Genomic DNA, 24,134 nt, shown 5'->3' on the forward strand with positions numbered 1-24,134 from the left:
CAGAATCAACAACACAGGAAAGTTTGGGGTTAATCAAGTTTGTCTGTTCACATCCACAAAGTCATGAGAAGCCTAATTAGGCATTAAATGAAGACACCTGTGTGGGTGAACATGGGCTCCTATAAAGAGGCCAGACAGCCCAGAAGGTCCTAACATATCAGCTTGTTGTCAGCTGCAGAACTTTTTGAAACAAAGCTCAACCTCCAGAATATGTGTTCATGCTTTTTCACCCTCATCACACCCGAATTTAAGTCTGCCGTTCTGTTCTGATGACGTCGTGGAGTTTTACTCTTTAAAACCCGCCGGAGGTCGTCAGTACTGCTTCAGGAAACAACTCCTGTCCTCACCGTGTCGTGTGTGGGTCATCGCCTCCACTTTGCAGAGCTTGAAAGGACAAATCACAAATTATTTTAATTACACATAATTGTAATAATCATCTGCATCATTAGCTCGCCCGCATCAGCTGAACACCACCGGTATGCTGATTGGGGAAAAGTCTGCTGCATGCTAGAATGACTGACTAATTACACAAAGTAATCATCCATGAAAAATAATCCAAAGACTGATACACTGAAGACGCTCTATCGCAACCATAACAGAATACTAATAAAGAAGGCGGCTCTGGTTCAAGCCCACTGTGTTGATTTGCTGTCGTTTGGTTCGATCTGAGGCACGACAAAGAGAAGGGTGACCGCAGGTGTTTGTGTTTTCCGGTAATTTATTGTAAGATGTAGAAACGAAGCCACGGTGAAGACCCACGGGTGGTCTCGAACACCACGCTGACCCCTCACTCTGTTTCTATGGAAAGCTCCAGGCCTCTTCTCAGAAGCACTTCATCTCCCACAGAGGGCTGTCCAGAAGGATGAAGACACACACACACACACACACACACACACACACACACACACACACACACACACACACACACACACACACACACACACACACACACACACACACACACACACACAGAATCTGTAGCAAAACAATGAAAGTGTCCCAGTTATCAGGACATTTTGGGAGACCTTCAGCTTTTCCCAGAAACTACAGATACGATGTGTGTCGGTGATGTGAAGCATTAGAAATGAGACAATGTGTAATGTCTCACAGTGTCCGCTCTGTCTTTGTGCAGGGTCGTTTCTGGAAAACAAAGTCACCAACAGAGCAGTCAATTTATTATGTGAAGCTCTGTAGAAGAACGAGGATATTTGGAGGCAAAATGTCATTAAACTCATTTAAGTGTTCATGAAGCTGGAGCTGTGGTGTTTGATTCAATCTTTTTTATACTGCAGACACATGTTGAGTGTCCTTCCTCAGCATGAAGCAGCTAAACCTGTTGCTTCTTTTAAATCCCAGTTTGAAAACTCACCTTTATGGCCTCACTTTGGTGCGGTTTGATTTGTGAAATCTCTGCCACTTCTTTCACTCGCAGCTGTCTTTATCTTCGCTCTCTGCCTTGTTTGTCTCTCACTTCTGAGACTGTGCACGTGGACTGAAGCTGGACCGCCTGCTCTGAAATTAACAACAGCTCAGTTGAATAAACAAGAAGCAGCATTTACACATCAAATCAGTGAGCAGAGATTACAGAGCCCACCCTCACTGGCACCTCAGTTCCAAAGAAATGAGGAGCAGACTCTATTTTTACCATGTGATACCTAATAAAACCCTGCAACGCTACCTTGAGCCCTTAGTCATGGCTATTTTGGTGACAGGCGTATCAGAAAAGACCAAAATAAACCCACCGTTTCTCACTAATTAATGGAACAGTGCTCTAAAAACAGACGAGTGATGTAAATTCCTCTGCAGAGTCCCCAGAGGGAGGAGGAGGAGGAGGAGGAGGAGGGCTCAGTAACTTCCAGTTACTCTTTCTGGACAACTGGACAACTGAGCCCTTTTTCTGTCCACAATTCCCCAGAAAACTCCCAAAAGACGTTTCCTGACATTCCTGCTCACATTAAACACACCGACACGTCACTACCGAGCACAGCGACGAGCAGTAACTGACTCAGTCTGTAGTTTCAGGCTCAAATCGACACAAAGCTTCAACCTGCAGCAAATGTTTCATATTAAAACTGATGTTTTTATTACAGTTTAAGTGTGTGAAGTGCAGATGTCTGACTTTAAGCAGTCATAACTGGGTGTCAGGGACAAATATTCTGTTTTGGTTATTGTAACAGATGAGTCAGATCTGTCTCACGTGTGGGATGGTAATAGGACATTTCTGGCTTCATTTGCTTGAATTCAAAAACATAGTGTGTGAGGCTTATTTTCTTATTGTCTAGGCAGCCTTGAAACAGCTGGATGCAGTGCCAAACATTCCTATTCTTCTTCTTCTCACCGTCTGATTCCAGTTTCCATCAAAGGGAATCCACGAGTACCCACAGAGCTAAGAGCCGAACAGTTTCCTATTAGAGAATTGTAAAGTGATTTCTGTAAACACACAAGGCTTTCCTGAGAACTCGGACTCTCCAGCTGTAGAGAACAACGTGCTAATGGATCACGCTGTCAGGACGTGTGATTGGTTGCTTCGCATGAGAAACAGAGACTGTTTGGAACAAATAGCATCTCAACTTTCAGCAGACCAAAAAAGCAGCGTGGTCGTCGGAGGAGTATGATCTTAGACTGAAAGAACTCTGAGAAACACAAACAAGGAAGAGAATCTGCTGATCACGTCCGGAACATCTTACTCACGCTGTCGTTTGTTTATGTGGTTGTTACCAAAGTATTTTAACAATATCTGTTAATTTTTAGAATAGAAATGTTCATTCATCACTGTAGATAAGTGAGCTATGTATACACACTTCAAGCACAATGAATGACTGGCTGAATGAATGAATGAGGGGTCACTGTATCATTCGGGGACCTGACCGTCCTGCAGGTGAACTTCTTCATGTCTCCATATTGTGAGTAAACATGAGCGGTGCAGCCGGTTCAGCTCATGTTTTTTTCTGATTTGTTCTGAACACTTTGTGCTGACACGTCGAGGCTCAGGTCGTTGTGGACTCTCCCAATAAAGGAGAAAAGATCAGGAGGCTCACACTGACAGCGAGACTGTTAACATTTTGAATTATTTTCATTCAGATGTTTTTACAGAGCAGAACCTTAAACATTTCCAGTTATGAATCAATGTAAGTTTTTCCTCCCTCTTATGAAATACTGACATGTGGGCACATCAAAACCTATATAGTCCATTTATGGTCCTTGAAAAAAGCATAAAGGAAAACACATACATATACACAACATAAATACATGATGTGAAATGTTCAAGTTCAGATACCTCTGCACAAGTAGTCATATTATTGTCTGAAAACATATCTGAGAAGTAAGACCAGTAAGTGTTGTCAGCAGACTGGTACACAGAGAGGATTATGTTTTCAGCTAAGAAAACAAATGGTGAAATACAAACACTTGCCTTTTCCATTCAGAGACATACAGACAGTGCATGGGAACGACCTGCTCTTTTATTACCGCCTCTTTAAAGTAATGTTTATTTTCTTCATTGCACACAGGAAGACTGGATTTCCTTCAGTCGCTTCTAACCACATTATCTTGCTCACAACATTTCCGATCACTTTCACTCCACCCCCGAATCAGATTTGGCTCTTTGTCAGACAGCAAACATGACCAGTCACCGTCCGGTTGGACCAACTGCTGGGCGGCACAGGGGCTTATAGCAGGAGAGGAGCAGCGAGCGTCCACACGGTCCAGACAGGCGCGCACACATCACAGAAGACCAGCCGGAAAATGTTAAACGAGTTAACATGAAGAAAGGCTTACTGATGGAGCGGAGTGTTTCCAGTGCTGGAAAATCTATTCCCAGTACTGTATTTACTAGAAAGCACTTTACTCTGCGTCTACGCCACATTAACGCACATTACCGCATTCTGTACTTTTAACTGCAGAGCATTTATCTGTAGTGACTCTACGGATTAAGATCTCAGATGTAAAATATCAGATAGCAAACAGAATACATTTAAAGTATTTAATCCCACTGCTCACATGGTTACATGTTAATGCAGCCGTAATATTACTGCATAGCGTGTATTATATAATAACACTCTGAGGTTCATTCTGCAACTATTTTATTATTATTTTCAAGTATTGCAAGTTCTTTTATTGTTATTCTGCAGGGTTTTTTTTTTTTTTTTTTTTTTTACTGATATCGTGATACTTCATTATTATAACTATGTACTTCTAATTGAGAAAAACTTTGAATGCAAGATTCTTACTTGCAGTAGAGTAATTTTTTTTTACCACTAATACTTCAGTAAAGGATCTCCTCTTGAAGAACAAGAAGTAAATTATAGTGTTGAGGTGCCATCTAGTGGTGAACCTTCATGACTGTGGATGAGAAACTAACACTGGACATATTTCTGCAAGTCCTGAATTAGAAAAGTCAGATTTAAACCAATTTCCTGATCAAACACAAACAAATTATTGATCAGTCCAAATGCTGTCTTACTGAAGTCTCACCGTAGAGTTCTACTTGTTCTGTCTCAGCCTTTTTAACTTTTTCTATTAATTGAAAATCTCTTTGCAGAAAGCAGCTTTCATTTCTGTTTGCTTTTACTGCAGGGACAGTTTCACCTCCTCACAGCTGTTTGTGAGAGACAGAAACAGTCAGAAAGCAGAGACAGACACGTCCAAAAACATGGAAGTCTGTTGAGTCAGTGTAAGAGAAGCTGTAAAGACTCAGCGCCCCCGGAGGTCAAACCACAGCCACAAGAAAGTTTCCACTTATTTAATAGTTGCTCATCAAGAGGCAGTTCACCACATCTTCCTCTCTTTTTTCCTTCTCTCGTCCTCTAATGTTCATTTCCTCCATCCTTGTTCAGGGTGGGGGTGTTCAGCACCGAGGCCGGTCGGACACGAGGTTGGCGCCAGGTTTGATCGCCTGTTTCCGTGAGAGTATCAAATCTTAGCGGAGTGTAACAAGCCCCAGCGGAGCAGTAACCTTCGAAACTCACACCTGCATCCACGGCACTCTACCCTGCCAGTGCTGCTCTGTAATGTAAAAGGATGGCTGTTATTCACATTAATCACATCATCCAGATGTGTTTTCACATGAAGCCTTCCAGCATCCAGGCAGGGCTCCCTTTTGAGGACAAGACGAAGGTTAAGTTCACCACAGCGCGCCGGAGCAAATCACATCTCTGACATCTCCACTTAGCAGCTGAGAGATTCTTCAGTCTGACATGTAAATAGATTCCTCTTTGCCAAGCAGAGCAGAGCCTCAAAACCCACTGACACCCCCCCCCTTCCCTGAGAAAGAGAAGAGCTCATGACAGCCTCTGAGGCTTTAATGGTGTGCTAAAAACAATTCTGTGGGAAACCATGAACCAAATCACCTCAGTCTGGGCTCTGCTTTTGTGTCGCTGCTCTTTCAAGATCATGAAAGGCAGGGCACACGATCACCAGGCCAGGTCTGGACTGCTCGTTAGAGAGCACCTACGCTGATTTCATGAGGAAAATGTTGGATGTTTTCTGCACCTCAGCCGAGGCCTTTAATCTGCCCCCGGTGTCAGCCGATCACAAGTTCATTAACACAGACTCCAGCCTTTGCAAGAGCCTGACTATTCTGAAGAGAGCGCATCAAATCATTTGACTTACAAATACTCTCAATCGACCGTTGCCTGTGATAGCCCAGATGTGAAACGGATGACAGAGCAGGAAGAGGAAACAGTCTGGACAAATGTCTGCGTTGGGAAAACGAGAGTCCAAACTCTGAGTCGTTTTTCTTTATTTGATATGATAGTCGTCATGGAGAGCGGAAGGAAGCGTTTATCCGCGGCGTCTCTGGCAGAGGATTTGGTCACTTGATGTCTGATCTCACTGGAGCTGAGAAGAAGAGGAGCAGTCAGGCCTGTTTGCTCCTCAGCACCCATTGGGCCGACGCCTGCAGCCTTCGCTATGACCTCACACGCTCCTCAGTGCCAAGGAAGTCTCCCCTTGGGTGTTCCAGCGCTGCTGAGAATAGCAAATAAAGAGGGTGGGGTCGGGCTGTCCGTGTGGCGCACTCACAATTATTCACACACAGCACTGCACTCATGTATGCAGCCGCAGCCGTGGGTCCTCCATGTTTCCCTCTACCTCTGTTTTGTCCCTCTTGTCATAAATTTTGAGGTCCTCCTGTGCAAAACCTGCATCCTGCTCCGTTCCAGATGTGTTTAACGGCCTCTCTGGGCCAAAGGCAGCACTGCCTCTCTTGGAGATACAGAGGCCTTGTCGACCTGCATTGACTCATTGACTCCAGTCACAGCCTGAGCTGACTGATAACATGTATTCATGTTAAGTTTGTTCTTGCTCCGTGTCTGTTTTTGCATCTCCCGTCCTTGATTTTCTGCTCTCTATTTTAATATTCCCTTTGATTTACGCACTGCAGCCTGGTCACCCATAACCATGTCGTCATGTGCTGTGATATACAGCCCCATTAATGTTCCCCCTCTGGTCTGGCTGCAGGATCAGGGCGGGTACTCATCACGCTCAAGCTCCAGAATCTCAGCTCTTGCCAGCATTGAGCGCATTAAGAACGTCCAGAGGAAACATCACACGGTCCAGCAGTGTTGTGTCAGGCTTCTTCCACCAAACTGGAAACTTTGGTTGGATTTGCAGCTCTGAGTCTGTTTAGGGTGAGCTCCAGTAACTACTGTCTCTCCAGCTTGGGCCGTGAATTAAGATTTCACTTCAAGCACCTGCTCAGCCCTTGTCACTTTGGTGGCAAAGGAAATAGTGGTTGCATCAGTTTGCTAGACAGCTAAATCTGGATGTAGAAGTTTATTGCTCTCTCGCTGTCAAATGAAAATATGTTCTCCGGCGCTTTATTGCATTACAGCCCATTGAAGAGACAGAGCACAGCCATTTCAAACTCCTCTCTCATCTCTATCTATCCACAGTCTGGGGTCACCGTGTCCATGACCACAGTTTACCAGGGCACACCTAAGTAAATAACACCCCCCTCCTCCCACCAGGCTCACAGAAGGACAACTGAACTGAGACAGACCTTTCAGGCTCCCTCCCAGTTATATCACGGTAGCAGGACCGGGTCTGAGTCCCAGGAGCCAGGACCTCTCTGAACCGCTGCAGATCAGACAAGAAAGTCATTGTGTGGGAATGCGATGAGGAGGCATGGAGAAGTTTCCATGACATGGGCTTCTGCATATTCTTCACATTTCTTTTCCATTATATTCTACAAGTCTCTCAGTGTTGCTAATGCAAGGGTTAACAGAGGATATTTTCTACTTCTGTGAGGATACACGTGAATTTGTCTGCCTCCAGAGAGAGTTTGTTGGTGGTTTATGTTTACTCTGGTATGATGCTGAAATCACAACATATTTTGTTACCCTGTCTGTGGGTAAAATTATGTTAAGTAAGCTACGCCATTCGGTGTATTTTGTTCTTGACACAAAATCACAGTTCATGTGGCATCGTCTCAGTGCAGCTTCAAACCCACCATGCAATCAATAATAAGCATCGGCACAGACAAATGCTGTTCAGCCGAGCATTATCAGACGAATACAGTTTCCATCTAATCCACTAAATAACTTCTTTTCTACTCGATAATCCTGAATAGAGCAGAGAATTAACAAGAAACAGCACTCTGTCTTATTTACAGGCTTTTCTCAAAGGCTCAGAGGTCATGGAGGCCTGCTAGAGCTCGGTTTCTGCCCTGCAGAGCACACGCCTGATTTTAGATATTAGAGATGGGTTGAAGAGGCAGCAATATAATTGGTTTGCCCAGTGAGGCAGGGGGGTGCAAGACTGGGCAAGACCTGGAGATAGGGAGACCTAATTAAAGGGCTGAACATACTAAAGCAATGTGTGAAGGCACCACGAGTGGGAAGATGCTGCTGGGATTCCCTGAAGGAATTCACCCGCACACATGGACGATGCAGAACGACTGAGATGGCTGCTTTGTTTATTTTTTTTATTTTTTAAAAGTCATCTATCTGGAATAACTTTAGGCTTCTGGTATTTCTTTTCAGGGTGTAATTTATATGAAATTTTTCCACATAAATGCGTGTGCAGAAGTACAAAGAATGTTCTAACAGATGTTTTTCTTTTGGTTTTGCATGCGTGGTACAGGAAGATAACTCGTCATATTCAATTTTTGACATGAATGTGACATAAAAACCGAGTATTCAGAAACTTCCGCTGCAGTGTTTTTAATTCGAGTTCATCTTCATGATGGAGCAGCAGCACCATCTGTTGTTAAAACAGGGTAGTTGTAATACTGTGACATTAGAAAATGCTAAATTAATGAGCCTACTGTGGCAAAGTAACTACAGTGGAATCCTTAGAGAACACAAAATACCAGTGATGAAACAGAGATTTGTTCTAAATTTGTCTCTCCCATGCTTGTTCAGTTGTAATTGATCAAAGTGCATTACCATGGCATTCTAACACTGGATATATATGAGGATATATCTTTAAACTGTAATTTTCTAGACTGCTGAAAGGCTACAGAGAAAATCACCTATAGTCAATGAAAAAATAGACACAATAAAACAAAAATTGAAAACAAAAATTAAATTCAAGGTTTGTCATTTATTCTTTAAAAACACACTCATGAAAGGCACAGTCAAAGAACATATTCATATACAGTGTCGACTCAAATCACGTTCAGTAGTATTGGATGCGATAATGTAAGTGGTGATATGTAAATGACAAAAACAATAAACAGAGTTTTCACACTGAGGGTTGTTCTCAAACATCGACCTTTATCTACAGCCCCAGATTCCCAAAAAGTTGGGGCATTGTGTAAAACATGAATAAAACAGAATGTGATCATTTGCTAATCGTTGTTGACATAAACTCAACTGAAAACAGCTCAAAGTCAATATACTTAAAGTTTGAGCTCATCACCTTCATTGGTTTTTGTAAATATCTGCTTATTCTGAATCTGATGCAGCAATACGTTTCACAGACTGGGAAAGATGTGCAACGCTCCAAAAAACATTCCACAGGTAAACAGGTCGATTGGTAACAGGTGAGAGTATCATGATTGGGTATGAAAGGGGCATCCTGGGAAGGCTCAGTCGTTCACAAGCGAGGATGGAGCGAGGTTCACCACTTTGTGAACACATGATTGGATGAAGGAGATTAACACATGGACTCCGGAAAAACTCATAAAACCGTTGTCAGTAAACACAGTTTGTTGTTGTTTCCAAATGACTGCATTCTGTTCTTATTTATCTTTTTGGAATCAGGGTTGTAAAAGTAATTTTCAGAATATAAAACAACAGCACCAAAAAATCAAAATAAGAAATGTTTAAAAAAAAAAAAAAAGCACACAGCAACCACTAACACTAAAAATCACATTGACCGATATCAGTCGCTCAAGTAGTGGAGGAACTGAAGTTAGCACTGATCATTAGCACCATACTGCATGTCCCACACAGCCAAAGAGGTCTGCTCCTTGGATGCTGACTTTTGGTAAAAAGTAGAGACGAGTCAAGGTTGAGTGTGTTTCCTGTAGATAGCTGCCAGACTAAGAAAGGGCGACTGTGCAGGTCAAGTGTACTTTGAAGTTTCTGATGATCACTAAAACACTGTTAGTATTATCTATGAAAAGCCTCAGAGTAAATGCAGTAAACTAAGACAGCTGTTCAGTTAGCTGCCAGCTGCTTTATCTATAATCTACTGTCAGCACTGCTACTGTCAATGTGCCGTCAAGCTGCCCTCCAACAATGTAAACTCTGAGCAGCCTTTGGGTGGGACAGCATCTCAGGATTTCATTACTTTATTTGGTGGAAGCACAAGAGTAACCAGAAGCGACAATACCTCAGACTTTATTTAACTGACGTGTCGTACAGGTGATGACAGAGCGGCCGGAGCTCACAGGCGGCTGGCTGTGAGACGTTCAGGAGACAGGCTTCTTTTGCTGTTAAATGCCTAAAAAAAGGATAATGACGCTGATTACATTCACATCTTTCGAGTAAAGTTATAATAAAGCAAATCAAAATAAACAGATTAGACAGTACATACCCTTTGGGCCGGGGGTGTGCATGCATGTTAAACGGAAAAAATGATGTTTGAAATGAATCTGAAGTTTATGAATAGCTGAGCAGACCCCAAATGTCTGTGTGTCTGGCTGCGCTGTTAAATAAAATAGGGACTTACAAGACTGCGAGTCGGGCTGAGAGAGCGGGAGCGCATGGGGCTGACACTCCTGCTCCGGCTTCTACTCCACTGCAAGAACACACACATCATCAGTAAACACATGAGCTTTCCCATGTGCCTTCAGGCTCTCACATACGGCAACACTTTGACAAATTCTGATATTTTTTTGGAGTATTATACAGTCAGTACCAGAGCACCTCTTCTGGTCACAGCCTCGCCTTTCACTACCACAGAATCTCCTTCCACCAAGACTGGCCACACGTGGTGCATCACCAGAGGAGCGGTGAACTCGGAGTCATAGCTGCGACGGTACCTGCCAGACGGAGAGGAGGGGTTAAACAGTGAAGGGGGGCTGTGAGCGTTTATGTGTGAGTGTGATGTGTTGAGGGTGACATCTACTGGCAGAGACAGCAAATAACTAATAAATATACAGGCTGTAGTTCATAGGGTGGTGCTAACAGTGCATAAAAATGACCAAATAAACACCACAGCTTTACTCTGAAACCTTTCAGGAGAGCCTATTTCCTGCGGAAGCACAAACGTCGTGCAGCCTTGATACAGAACTTAGACACATCACTGCACAAAGGACTGACTTGCTGTCATCGTAGAGTTCTCCATCACTGGCAAAGGCCAAGTCAAGCGGGGGGTCCAGCGTCTGCATGGCGAAGGCCACCCTGCACGTGTCCCTGATCAAGGCACTGATGAGGGCAAAGTCCACCTCTGGCGGGAACGAGATGCGAGGGTTCACATTCATGGCATTGATCACATCCTGCGTAGATGATACACACAGTCAGCCTTTGTCAGCATCAAACACTCATTTGTTCAGAAATGACACAGAGAACACATGAGAGAAGCATTCAGTCCTACGTTGACGCTGGCCTGAACGTCATAGAGGTCCAGGTTTCTGACGATGTAGTCCACAGCTGCGTCCTCGAGACTTTCTGGCCCAAAGTGGGATGGGGACAATGTCTTCCTCACGCGTAGCTTGAACTGACGGTAGGCCAGTTTTGCTGTCTTGAAGGATTCCTGAGACATGACAACATGAAAAAATACATCATCTACCAGCCAAACATGTACAACCCTGATTAAATAAAGCAACTAGGCAGTTCAAATAAACAGATTTTGCACTCAGTTTCTCTGCATGCTCTTCTGATCTGCCCATCTCTAACTACAGTCATACCACGACAGCAATGAAGATGATTTTCTGGACCATCTCAAAGTCAGCTATGTAGCGTCTAAGCAGGGTCTGGGCCTCCAGACGCTCCACAGCATACAGGTCACTGAAGCGTGACACCAGGCGTGCGTGGCGGGAGGAGTTAGTGAGCTGAGCTCTGGTGGGCGACTCGCTCCTCAAAGGGCTGGAGGAGCGACTGAGCCTGGGCAAGGGGCTCGGAGAACGACTTCTCACCAACCTGAGGGAGGCGGAGAGAGGAACACCTGGAATCGCCATTTGAGACATTGTTCTGTGTGGTGGTGGCGTCTCTGTGTGTGTATACAGCATTTGCATGTGTGTGCTGGGTGCAGGTACCTCTCCTGAAGCATGGCCTTCTCTGTGCTCAGGTAGGACACTTCATCTCTCAGCAAGCGAATCTGGCGCTCGTAGTCATCAAGAGCATCCACCTTCCTCTTATAAATCTCCACCTGTTCACGTGTGGACCGCAGGCTGAAACACAGACATGCTTCACATCAGCAGAGGAGCACATACAACATGTTGCATTTAAAAGCGAGAAGATTACGGCAGTAGCTGACGGTATCACCCACTCTGCTTTCAGTTGTAATATTTCATCTTCAGTTGCCAGCAGAGTGGTTGCTGATTTGCTCTTTGTCTCATCCAGTTCCCTCTGAGCATCGGCCAATCTGTTAAAACAAAAAATAAGAACATTTAATAGCATGCATTTCAGAGCATTTCAATTCATCTGGGAGGGTACAAAAGGAAATAAAATGTATAAGCAGCCTTTCTATACATCCCTTTGTACATGGACTTGTATCTATACCATGTAATTTTTCAGGTATTTAAACAAGAGCCATGCAAGCTGAGGTAGTAACCTTCTAGCTGCAGTCTATTGCTCCACTTCTACTGCCTTATATCTCCTAGACTCACTCTGATCTGACGGAGTCCAACTGCAGGCGGGTGGAGCACAGCTCAGTGTCCATCCTCTGCATGCTGCTATCATGGGAGGCCGAGAGCTCTCTGATCCTCCGGTCCTTTTCCACCGAATCCTGACAAATGATACAACACAGTGCCAATGATATACGGTAAGCACAACGCCAGGTGGCCACAATAGAGGAATTGGTTGTACATTTTGATGTATTTTGCAACATGGATTGTTATTTAGCCTAGTAACAGATAATGGCACCTGGATGAGCTGCAAACTGGTGTCATCACTGACCGAGGGCCTCGCTATTGAGAAACAGGTTCCAAGCCATGGCAGCAGCCGCATTTTGAGAGTGTCCACTCCAGCATAGTGTCCGCCTGGTCCATGAGTGTGTGTTGGATAGTTCACGACTGATTACAACCTGGTTAATGCTTTGCAAATGAGAACGTGCTATGCTCTCAACGTGAAGCTTACCTTCAGCAGCTGTGAGGTTGAGGATGGCGAACAGTTGGCCCTGGATCTTGGCAGTTAGTTCAATCAGCTCACAGCATCTATTTAGATTCTGGTCACAGGAAATAACCTGGAACGGTAATTAGCAGTCATTAAGTTTTTATGTTAAAAAACCATAAAGCATTTGAAATCATAAAATGTTACAGGATGCATCCTTATAGGCTTGCTCTCTTACTGTTATGATCTCTAAAAGCTATTGTGGAATTGTTTATTATTATTGTTAGAAAAACTTTTTTTGTATGTAAAGAAAGAATTGTGATAAGAGACAGATGAGGACAGATTTCCCGCTCATAGTCCACAGGAAGAGTCAGAGGATTATCCAAGAGAAGCAGCAGGTAGCTAACCCAGTTTTTTATGACACAATAAAATGTTTAATGCCGCACAATGACTGCTGTGTGTATTTCTACCTACATAACCTGCAAGTAATCACTATATTTGAAGTTCAAATCGCTTCCGGTCCCTCTGCAAAGCGCTGTTCCGGTGTAGCCGTCCGGTGGGTTCTCTACAGGAAGTAACATGACGTGAACCATCTCAACAGTGACGTAAAACATCTTTGGAATCGTCCAACCGTAGCCATGGGGACTGGCGTCCATAGCAACCAAACTCTACCGGGAAATCAATGTCGTCTAAACGAAGTGAATTCCTCTACTGTGATGTTTCGAACGGTTTCACGAGTCTGCAAACCATCGTGCTGCAACTGTGCAGTCCATAACTGATATAATAACGGGTCAAATTTAATTTAGTACTCTTTATTTTAGGGGAGATAGTGAAAAAATCACCTGTCGCCCTTCGTAAACAAAGCAGTTTCTAATATTATCCACAAAGCTTTGACTAAAATAATAACATGTATAACTAATGTACAACACACAAACATATTTTAACGGCTGCGTCTCGAAGGAGCCACAGACAGCTCGTCTGGGAGTGCTCTGGTCAGATTTGGGTCGGTCATCACTTATTAATGAACTTACATGGTAGTCTTTGTGCCAGCTCTCAAGCTTGTCCTGTAAGACGCTGAAGGATGATGTGTTGGTCAGTCTCCTCAGAGAGTCGGCCATGTCCGTCCACAACACGGAGCGTAACGGGTTTAAAACGCCGCCGGAGGAGGAGGAGGAGGAGGAGAAGGAGGAGGAGGACAAGAGCCGCGAGCGCAGTTAAAATTCCTGGCCTGGCAGCTTTCTCCACCTACAGCACAGATGCCAAGCAGCGCCTCAGTTGTGGCAACCAACGTGAGGAGACAAAAGAATCACACGGAGTTTTAAATAATAACTGGAGGCGGGTGAAGAACGGGCTCCGTCTGTGGCTCCTCCGCAGGTTCTGTGGAGTCAGTTCGATCGTAATGTCATCCTGACAAACGACACCAAAGGCCGCAGAGGAAACCCTGAGGCTCAGTAACACACACATGATGATGTTTCCGCCCGAGCGAGCTCAGATCCGATTATAATCCCCACAAAGTGGATTTACATGAGCTGCGAGGGTTAGTCAGATCATAAGAACTTTTAAAACCAAATAGGTCTGGTCTAAGTGAGGAATATCAGCCTAAAACCAAGAGCAAGGAGCAGACTGCTAGTAATAAGAGGCAATCAGCAGCCCTACTGTGGAGCTATGTAGTACAATATGCAATACCGATGCCTATTTACCTTCTCATATTAACATAATAATCATTAATATAGTATAACAACAACAAAAACACGAAGAAGAATGATAATGCTGACAATATTACTCCTGCATCAGCCTTACACCTTTGCCTCAGACTTAAGATTTCTTCTTAATTTGTTAATATCCGCATTTGCTGTAACAGTGAGAATTTCATATAAATTAGACATACAAATGAATTATTGGCCGGAGCAAACTAATGTCTAATAAACAATAATTTTGCTTTGCAGCACGCAGAATGAGGTCAGGAGTCAGATGTTCTGACTACACTTTGTGAAACTATTCCTGTTTAATCATTGTTATTTTTGACCAAATACTGCTTAATTATTATTGTTTTTTGTTAATTAATAAGGAGAGCTTGAGCTTTGTGGCCCGCTTACAAGTTAACCTATGGAAAATATGAATGGATGTGTTTTTCTATTTTAGGATCCGGCTGTCATTGGCTGGTTGAACTTGGAATGGACCATTTTGTAGCATAATAGAAACGTCCGATTTTTGAGCTCGCTTACTGCAAATAAAAATACGGTTTGTTCTCGTTCGTATTAACTTGTCTTTTTGTATTCACGGGTTAGTATCCTCTAGTCAATAACTTGCAACTTAACCTAAGTTTTTCATCTTCGTGAAAAGTGGTATGTCCCCTGTCACTCGGCGAGCAGGAGAGGGAGGGTCAACATGGCGTCTGAACAGGTCCGTTATTTTCGATATTTGTTGTTATTCTCACATTTTTCTCCGTGTTCTGCTCAAGTGTTTGTTAAGAGGGCAATGATATGCATTGCTAAGTAACCTTAGCGTGATAAATATAAATGTCTCGGGGTTTATTGTCCGCCCTTACGATAATATCAGTGTAATAACCACCGGCCCTCGCTTCGTTATTATAGCTGGCGTTATGTGGAAATAACAATGCTAGCATTATAACAGATCTGCTGGTCGACAGCAGCGTAATTTTGCGAATATAAAGAGCATATAAGCTGTATTGGAATGAGACAGTCGGGTTTATTTCTGTTTTATTGCTAAAATGAGTTGAGTTTATTTTTAGTTATGGTCACAGACAGACAGGCGTTTAACTGAGAGGCATTCCAAAGCTGCGCCAGCAAAGACACACCGGGAAGTTAAGACCCGGTGTCTGATATGGCTTTGGACAGGAAATGTACATTAATGCAGCATGTCATACACAGTGAGGCATGCTTTAATCTGAGCGAGAAGCATGAAAACAGTACGTTACTTCCATGTGTATAATGACTCTGATTGTGAGGGCAATGTTAATCGATGGAGAAAGTTTGATTTTAAAGGAGCAAATCCAGTCTGTGCATGTAGAGTGTGTAATAAGCTTATGACACTGAGATTTTCTTATTTGAGATGTGTCATTTCACTGATTCTTTATGGTGCTTCTTCCAGGAGAGTTCCAATGGGCCTGTGAAGAAGTCCATGCGAGAGAAGGCCATAGAGAGACGTAACATCAACAAGGAGCACAACAGTAACTTCAAAGCGGGCTATGTACCCATAGAAGAAGAGCGGCTTCATAAGACAGGGCTGAGGGGACGCAAAGGAAACATGGCTGTTTGCATCGTTGTCCTCCTCTTCCTCCTCGCCTTAATCAACCTCATTGTGAGTACTACAAGCCTTGTTCTTGTCCATCTGATGGATCCTCTTAGTTTCAAAACGTTGTTGCCTGAATCATGAATCGTGATCCTATAAGATCTGCGATATCTCTCCTGTCCCTCAGATCACTCTGGTAATATGGACAGTGATCCGTATTGGTCCCAATGGGTGCGACAGCATGGAGTTCCATGAGTCTGGGCTGCTGCGTTTCAAACAGAAGGCAGACATGGGCATCGTTCATCCGCTGCACAAGAGCACAGTCGGGGGCCGTAAGGACCAGGACTTGGTCCTTGTCGGCAACAATAATCCGGTGAGAAACACACGGTCCATACCAGGCATTTAAAAAAACACCAAAAAATGACCACATGTGTGCACAGTTTTCACACTATTCTCTTTTCTTAATGTTTTTCCAGGTTGTGTTCCAGCAAGGCACTACTAAGCTGAGTGTAGAGAAGGACAAAACCTCAGTCGTCAGTGATGTCGGCATTTCCTTCACGGACCCTCGCACACAGACCACGTTCTTCAGCACAGACTTTGAAAACCACGAGTTTCATTTGCCCAAAGGAGTCAAAGTCCTCAGTGTTAAAAAGGCTTCCACAGAAAGGGTGTGTATGACGCTGAAGACGTCTGAAAGCTGTAACCGAAAGTAATCCGTCTATGATGTTATCTTAGTGTTTCACAACCTGTTCACAAAATGTTGTCAACACACAGTAATCGATTATGGTAAAGTAGAAATTCTGCTAATGCACAAATAAAGCATTAATAGGATTAGGAGCAGGTGCTGACCCAAGAAGATTCAGTACAGGTGTGTGATGGCAAAAATACATTTATAACACACATATATGTGGAAGATAGTGGAGTCTAAATACTTTGCTGACCTCTGTATATGCTGTTTATTGCGCTGATAGAGCTCATGTTTTGTCTCTGATTTAGATCACCAGCAGTGCAGCTTCTGACCTGAACATTAAAGGGGACGGCAAGGCCATCATTCGCGGAAACGAGGGCGTCAACATCATGGGCCGGACTGTAGAGTTCAAAATGGGTGGAGGCATCGAGCTCAGGGCTGTAAGTATGAAATGCCGCGACATGTCCCGTTAACGTGACTTGATGTGTGACACTGGGGTAGAGGAGGGCGTGTTTTCCCTCTTTGGTACAAAGGTACCTTCATAAGTTTGTCTTTTCCAGTAAAGGTTTTGCAGACTCTTGCAGCTTATGGATGATGGATGATGGATTTTCTCTTTGCAGGAGAACAGCATCGTCCTCAATGGATCAGTCATGTTCAATGCTACACGCATCCCTAATTCTGCAGGAGATGTGTACTTCGATGAAGGTCTGGAGAGGTACAAACTCTGCATGTGTGCAGATGGGACTCTGTTCCGTGTGCAGGTGAAATATCCCAACATGGGCTGCCAGACTTCAGATAACCCATGTAGAAAAGCTCACTAGGAGACTTGACTGGAATCTGCTGTTACACCTTCCTCCAATCTGTCACCACTGCAGTACAGTAGAACATTGTCAAGGCCATTCGTCATCACATATTAATACCTCTACAGTTCAGCTGACTAATTCTGTGTTCCTCACATTGTTTGCCAAACAGGAATTGCGTTAAAGGTCAATGCCACATGGCCAAAGATATTAAGACTTGTAAGTGCTTAAGTATTTTTATTGCTCTGCAGGTTTGCCAACTTTATCTAAAATGCCAACACTATATCAGTGCGTAACACTCCAATATTTCACATTATACTATGGTTTGCACTGCCCATTGATAGCAATTAAAAAGTACAGTATTTACTTTCTGCATTACCGTCCAGTATTGCTAATTTACAAACCTTGCAGAGGGGTTTGGTAATGTTTTATTGGCTGTTTATTGTTTCTGGCTGCTGTGTTTGATATTTTCTTTATTATATTCACTGACAAGCGTGAAACACTACATGAGTTTAATGATTTGTGTATTATTAAATTTGGAGGGTGTAAAACGTAAGATCTATTTTAAGCCATCCAGCAATGCTAAAGCAGAGTAGGTCTCTTACTGCACACCATGGACTGTCTATCATGCACGTGCCAATGGATTTACAAGGGATGATGTAGAATATAATATTTATGTAATATTCTAATTTTGTTGCAGAACCTTTTTTACAGCAAAATGATAATATTGAAAAACAGAAGGAGAGCGTGTGCACTACATTATGCTACAGATGAATGCAGATTTCTTGAAATGTTCACGAACGTCTGGAAAGTTGAAATCATCCGTAGCTTAAACTGAAGCCTATATCGAGTGGTTTGAATTTCGTGCAATATGGTATTAAAGATTTGACTTTCGTTTTGCTTTGGATTGTCTTGTCTGTTTTGTAACAGTGCTGATGTGAGAAATGTCACAAAGTATCATGAATTGTGAGAGTATTTTTGATCAGCTGAATGAAATCAGTCTTATTTGAAACATTGTCCAACATTTCATTGCTGTTTGTTTCAATAAAGAAACATGTTGCTATGTGAAACTTCTTATTGTCGGCGTCAGTAAATGTCTCAGGTGTTAAGATGGTGATTTAAAACCATAAACCAATGCTGTGCCTCGTTATGCTGTTTTATTATCTAATAGAATGTGCAGCTGGGGCACGGTTCTCCTCGCCATAAACTTTCAAGATCGCAGTTATCTATCATACATGAAGAGGAAAACACTGACAGTAAGGCATTAACTCGACATGTCAATGATTGAATGAATCTCTGAATAGCGTCTTTGGGAAGGTGCATGTTAAGCTCGACGCAGCAAAACACTCCTCAGACTTTGATCAGAGCTACTGGAGACGAGGTTAATACACTGAAAGACAGTCACAAGATCTGCTGTCAGCTTGGCAAAGAGCGGACACACAGGTGAGTTAGATGTTTACTTATTCTGCTGTTTGTATTATTGTACATTAGAACTTATTTTAATTTACCGACACTGCGATGATCCATGTTTTGATTTTGGTCTTGCAGGATTTGATTTAGTGATTTTAGTCTTGATTGATTGAAGACAGTTTGTGTTTCAAACAAATATCCTGATGCAAAAAATGGATCTTTCCCTCTTTTTGAGTGAATCTCCTAACTGTCGCTCCTGATCTATCTGCACCCTCAGGCCAGGTTGTGATGGCAGCGACACGGGGGCCGTTCTTGGCCGCCGTGCTGCTCCTTGTCTCCTCGGGGCTCCTTTGCTCCTCTCCCCTGCCCGCCTGCCCAGAGCCCTGCACCTGTCAGAGAGCTCCCCTGTTGAACTGTTCCTCCTCTGGCCTTTCCTCTGTGCCGCAGAGCATCCAAGGCTCCGTCACTGAGCTAGACTTGTCTCATAACCTCCTCGACTCTGTAGCACTCAGCCGACCCTATCATCACCTCAGGAATGTGTGGCTGGGAAACAACAGTATCACACGCTTGTCTCTCTGCATAGAGAGAAACTTGGTAGGCCGTGATGTCAGAGGTAGACATCTACATCGCTTGAGACCTTGGAGCAGAGGGGGATGTGTATCTTGGGCCCCCACCCTGCAGCTGTTATCTGTTGAGAGGAATCAGCTAGAGCAACTCCCAGAGGGTGAGTCAGTGTAATCTGGTCATACGCCCATATATAAAATACTGTCACAGCACATGAACAGGACGATAAGCATTGCTTCCAGTGAGCTCAGCGTAAAGAAAAAAAATGCATTGTAAGAATTCACTATCAGTGCCACTGCTGCATGCTGAGATAGACGTCTTACAAGGGTGCACACTCTGGTATTAAAGTATCTTCACATGTTCAGAGTGACATCCATATCAGCTGCTGTTATCTGCATATTCAGTGCATGAAAGCCGAGTGTCTATTCCCAAAAAAACTCAGTAATCACATTTTATTTATGCATTTTGATGTATGATGAGTTATCAATAGATTAAACTTGGACTTCCCTAATCAATCAGAGCATTTACTTAAGTCAAAGTTGCCGGAACACAGTATAAAAATATTTCATTACACGTAAGATACCTATCTTCAGTAACTACAGCAGTGTTGGTAAAAAATGCTCTCTCACAGGGTTATATTATTGGATCATTATTATTGATGCATTTACATCAGCACCACTTCAATACTGTAGCTGGTCATGGTGGAGCTAATTTAATTACTTTATATATGGGTAGTTTGAGCTATAACAACAATCACATTCTATAAACTGATATGTTTCGTATATAAAATCTCAGTGTGATCACTGTTCAACAGATTTAGTGGAATAAAATGTCTAATATTTCCTTCAGAACTGTAATATAACAAAATGTAAAATGGGATTACTCAAGCAGGAAGTGTACTGCCTGGTGTCATATAATGACTTACAGATGACACCCAACATGTTCTACGGTTAAATGTGACATGAACAGACTATTATCTGGCTGTGTTTGTGATATACATACACCGCAGTATCTCTCGGGTATAAACAGGAAGAAGACCAAATGACAAATACACTTAATGAATCCTTGATGGAACTGAACTATTCCTGCCAACGTGCTTGGAAAATCTTCTCTGCATGTGTATGTTAAAAAGGTGTTCGGTGCAATGTGACTAGTTTTTCTAAATCATCTGTCCTTTGACCATAGCGGGAGCTCTCAAACGTTTTGACTTACGATGAATGTCCATTTTTTCAAACATTTGTGTGTGTGGGTGGGTGATTACAGGTGGAGCACAGTTGTACAGTCAACATGATGCACACCTTTAATTGCCCTCTGGAATGTCGTTGAGAAATGTCCATGAGCCAGACCTGAAAGATAGGTCCACTTTGTAGGTCTAAAAAGGCAGTCTGAGGTCTACTAATTTGTCCATAAAGTAGAATAAATCTGAGCTGTGTGCATTGTTTTTACTGTCCTTTCATTTGTTTCTCACATCTAAACAAGCCCTCTCACTGATATCCATTATCTTTAGTACTTTGCTCGAGTCAGAAATGATTAAACCTCCCAAGATAATCACACTGTACACCCTTCAGCCAGTCGCAGTGTTTTATTGACATTCCAGTGGCTCAAAGAAAGGTGTAAACAAGCAGTACAACTTTTACGTTTTCCCATGCATCGTGTTATTTCATAGCGTTCCTTCTGCTTGGTCAAACATATGTGTGTTTCAAAGAAATGCATTCACCATGGTTCATTTAAAGGCATGTGTGGACAGCCCATTTACTTAGCAAGAGCTGTGTTGACAGTCACAGACTTCTTTCCTGTTTGGTATTCAGCTCACAGAACCCTCAGTGCCTCTCTAATGAAGCACAGACCCACAGTGGCTTACTTCAGCCCAGCAGTCTCAGGGAGATTGTCTCTGGCTAGTGAAAAGGGGGAGACAGCATGGGAGAATGAGCACCACAGGAAAATTCTTAGCCCCTAATTAGTCATATTGTAAGAGTTTTCACTGTCAAAATAAGCCAGAAAAATCTGGATTCATGTTCTAGTGAAGGGGGTTTCGATTTGATTTTATACTAGCCGTTATATGGAACACCTGAGAGAAAGAGATGTAGTTTACATTATTTAATATCAGCATTGAAATCACTGCAGTACTATAAACAAAATTACTTCGTAGCTAATAATATACAGTTTTTCTTCTCGCAAATTACAGTGAAGACAGTAAAACAGTGTAGAACTGAGACGAGAAAAGACAGACTGACCTCTGTTATTAACACTGAAAATCTGCAAGATGCAGCACAATCCTTATTCCCTTTAAGAGCTACCCCATTGTGGGTAATGTTGAGGTCTAATTACAGTTCTTGTTTTCTGTAATCCAGGACTGGAGGGTAGTGAATCATTACAGGTTCTGCAGCTCTCCTTCAATAGGATCTCAACGCTACGCCCAGGAGATCTTAGCCACCTTCAGCAGCTAATGGAGCTACACCTACAACATAACCTCATCACCAGTCTCCATCCACAGATGTTCCAGGATTTAGCCCAGCTCCGGGTAAGACTGATTTTTGAATGTAACTCATTGAAAACGTGCACAGAATATTTAGTATTGCAACAATAAAGTCACACATTCTGTGTCATTTTCACAACAGTATTGTGTACTTAAAAGATAATTTAGTTGTTAATTTGAGAATATTTAATTGTTTAAGCAACTAGGTTACATATCATCTGCTTTCTGTCCATATTCTGTCCCTCTCAAAGGTCCTTGATCTGAGCTTCAACATGTTGACCAGTCTCCATCCTTTGACGTACCTTTCTCTGCGCAACATTGGGGTGGATGTTAGGATTGGTGGGAACAGGTGGAACTGTGATTGCAGTATGCGCAGCCTAAGAAGACGGATGGCCTATGACAGCAGCAGAGGCCTGCAGGCCTGGAGTATGGTGTGTGCTTCCCCCTCAGTCCTCAAGGACAGGGACCTGCTGCAGTTGGAAGAGGATGACCTGAACTGTTTTAGTACTCAAAACGGACCAGAGACTCACCAAGACGTGACAGTTTATCGTGGCTCTGAGATACTGCTGTCTTGCTCTTCACAAGGTAACAATGTGTAAAATAACTTCATACATATATTACAATATAGGATGGTTCAACAACATGTTAATGTTGTCTTTTTTGTAGATTCAATGTGGTGGACGCCCCATGGACAAGCATCTGTGCACCAACCTCAGGCTGGTCTGCTCATCAATGACATCACAGAGAGAGACACAGGACTATATGTGTGTGTGTCTGAGGAAAACAAAGTTGTGTCTGTTTTTAACCTCCAGATCAGTAAAATAGGAGGCGCAAGAAGAAAAGCTAGAAGTTTAACCAGAACCAGCAGAGAAATAATCCCACAAGGCACCCCAAATAGGATAGGCCAACAAAGGAATCAGGCAGCTGCCCAGTCTGAGTTGGTTCTGGCTGTGTGTCTGTCGGTTTTCATCACATTTCTGGTAGCCTTTATCCTTGGAGTCTTCGCAAGGCCTTGTATAGATGTTCTTTGGAGAAGGGTCACCAAGAAGAAACGCTCCCCTGAAGCCAACTCTGCCTCAACTGCAGGACAAAGACAATATGACAATGAGGGCTACTCCAGTGGTGACGAACCAGAAGAGATAGGCACATACAGGGAAAGGAGAATCACATATACAAAAAACAGCAATGTACAATATTATACCACTGAGAGGGTTGCGCGTACAGCTGGAAATTCAGGAAGTGAAGACAGCTTACAACCGAGTACTTCAGAGGAAAACCAGCAAGCTGGAAAAGACCTGTCAGGGGTCACAGGCCGCAAGCGCAACATGAAGTTTGAGCACATCCCAGACCCTGTTGAGTTGGAAAAGAGGAGAAGCTTGTCTTCATGCTCAGACTCTTCGGATTATGACAAAGGATTTAATGAAGACCAAATGATCCAGAGAAACCACAAAACACCCAAGTTTCCTCAGTTGGCAGAAGATTCTGTTCAGCAGGCAGAGGTGCCACAAATTTCCATAGATAGCAGGGAAATTCCTGGATTTTCTTCCGAGCCTTTTGCAGACTGGTCACCACATACAAAGAACACCAACATAACAGACCCTGATCTGCAGCAGGAGAATGAAGAACAATTTGAATTTAGCGATTCTGTTCGAAGCATATCTGCAAGGTCCAGCAGTGTTTTTGGTTCTTTTAAGGATTCAAAATTGGTTGTGGCAGCCACTTCAGATAAACAGAAGGAGGTTGATACATCCAGCTCTAGCTCATGTACCAGTGGGCACGAACCCACTGTGAACTCAGACCAAGAGAGGGAGGAGGATGTAGAAAGGAACCACGATAAACCTGAGATCTCTAATGCTTTCCTGAACCAGGATGATACTTTTCAACTGCAGATCCATGGTGTGAACCCTATACTGCCTTCAGTGGCAGTGGGTGCAGTGAGATCAAAGCACTCCTTTTCCTCTTCTTCCAGCGACAGTGATGGGGAGGACCAAAAAGAAACAGAGGGGAAGGACAAGTCCATTCGTGTATCTGACAAACTAAGCAGCAGGATAGTTACAGAAGAGCCAGATACAAGGAGGAAAGTTGAACCCATGCCACGCACAAAGTGGCGTATACCTAGTTTGGGTGTTACCACTACTAGTCACAGTAAGAGTCTGGATACCAGAGCGCCTTCTCTGCCTGCAGCCAATTCATCCACCTCAAGCAGTGAGAGTGAAGTTGATACCATAAATCTCAAAGTGGAACAGAATACAGGCAGAGTTAATGAGGGGATCAAAATTAAT

The 24,134-nt window shown here is 43.2% G+C and overlaps 2 protein-coding genes across 3 annotated transcripts; one reads left to right on the forward strand and one right to left on the reverse strand.

Annotated features, from left to right (window-relative positions):
- Positions 1–8,526: 8,526 nt before the first annotated feature.
- spata18 (spermatogenesis associated 18) lies at positions 8,527–13,785 on the reverse strand. Of its 2 annotated transcripts, none has more exons than XR_013076998.1 (12): positions 13,694–13,785; positions 12,690–12,795; positions 12,477–12,592; positions 12,221–12,339; positions 11,881–11,976; positions 11,648–11,782; positions 11,300–11,531; positions 10,987–11,145; positions 10,713–10,888; positions 10,309–10,432; positions 9,985–10,188; positions 8,527–9,891 (listed from the first exon to the last, which is right to left on the reverse strand). XR_013076998.1 is itself a non-coding variant. In XM_076726382.1 (12 exons), exons 1-12 carry the CDS (start codon positions 13,778–13,780, stop codon positions 9,835–9,837), a joined length of 1,476 nt encoding a protein of 491 aa, XP_076582497.1. In that variant the 5' UTR covers positions 13,781–13,785; the 3' UTR covers positions 9,707–9,834. The 2 variants fall into 2 exon arrangements, 1 of the variants encoding a protein (XP_076582497.1); XM_076726382.1 differs by having other exon boundaries at positions 9,707–9,891; positions 10,120–10,188.
- A 1,160-nt stretch (positions 13,786–14,945) lies between these two features.
- sgcb (sarcoglycan, beta (dystrophin-associated glycoprotein)) lies at positions 14,946–18,475 on the forward strand. Its single transcript, XM_076727206.1, has 6 exons — positions 14,946–15,065; positions 15,774–15,983; positions 16,102–16,287; positions 16,391–16,582; positions 16,911–17,042; positions 17,223–18,475. Exons 1-6 carry the CDS (start codon positions 15,051–15,053, stop codon positions 17,421–17,423), a joined length of 936 nt encoding a protein of 311 aa, XP_076583321.1. The 5' UTR covers positions 14,946–15,050; the 3' UTR covers positions 17,424–18,475.
- Positions 18,476–24,134: the final 5,659 nt, after the last annotated feature.

This window comes from Chaetodon auriga, chromosome 3, assembly GCF_051107435.1.
Source record: "Chaetodon auriga isolate fChaAug3 chromosome 3, fChaAug3.hap1, whole genome shotgun sequence".
Taxonomy (NCBI): Eukaryota; Metazoa; Chordata; class Actinopteri; order Chaetodontiformes; family Chaetodontidae; genus Chaetodon; species Chaetodon auriga.

What these genes read in the sequence shown, in the direction of transcription:
- sgcb (XM_076727206.1), top strand. An exon ending in TCGCCTTAATCAACCTCATT is followed by an intron (nt 15,984 to 16,101) that starts GTGAGTACTACA and finishes CCTGTCCCTCAG; the next exon opens with ATCACTCTGGTAATATGGAC. An exon ending in GAGGCATCGAGCTCAGGGCT is followed by an intron (nt 17,043 to 17,222) that starts GTAAGTATGAAA and finishes TTCTCTTTGCAG; the next exon opens with GAGAACAGCATCGTCCTCAA.
- spata18 (XM_076726382.1), bottom strand. Translation starts at nt 13,780, where the DNA reads ATGGCCGACTCTCTGAGGAGACTGACCAACACATCATCCTTCAGCGTC. An exon ending in GAACTCTACGATGACAGCAA is followed by an intron (nt 10,433 to 10,712) that starts GTCAGTCCTTTG and finishes TCCGTCTGGCAG; the next exon opens with GTACCGTCGCAGCTATGACT. An exon ending in TGACCAGAAGAGGTGCTCTG is followed by an intron (nt 10,189 to 10,308) that starts GTACTGACTGTA and finishes GTGTTCTTGCAG; the next exon opens with TGGAGTAGAAGCCGGAGCAG.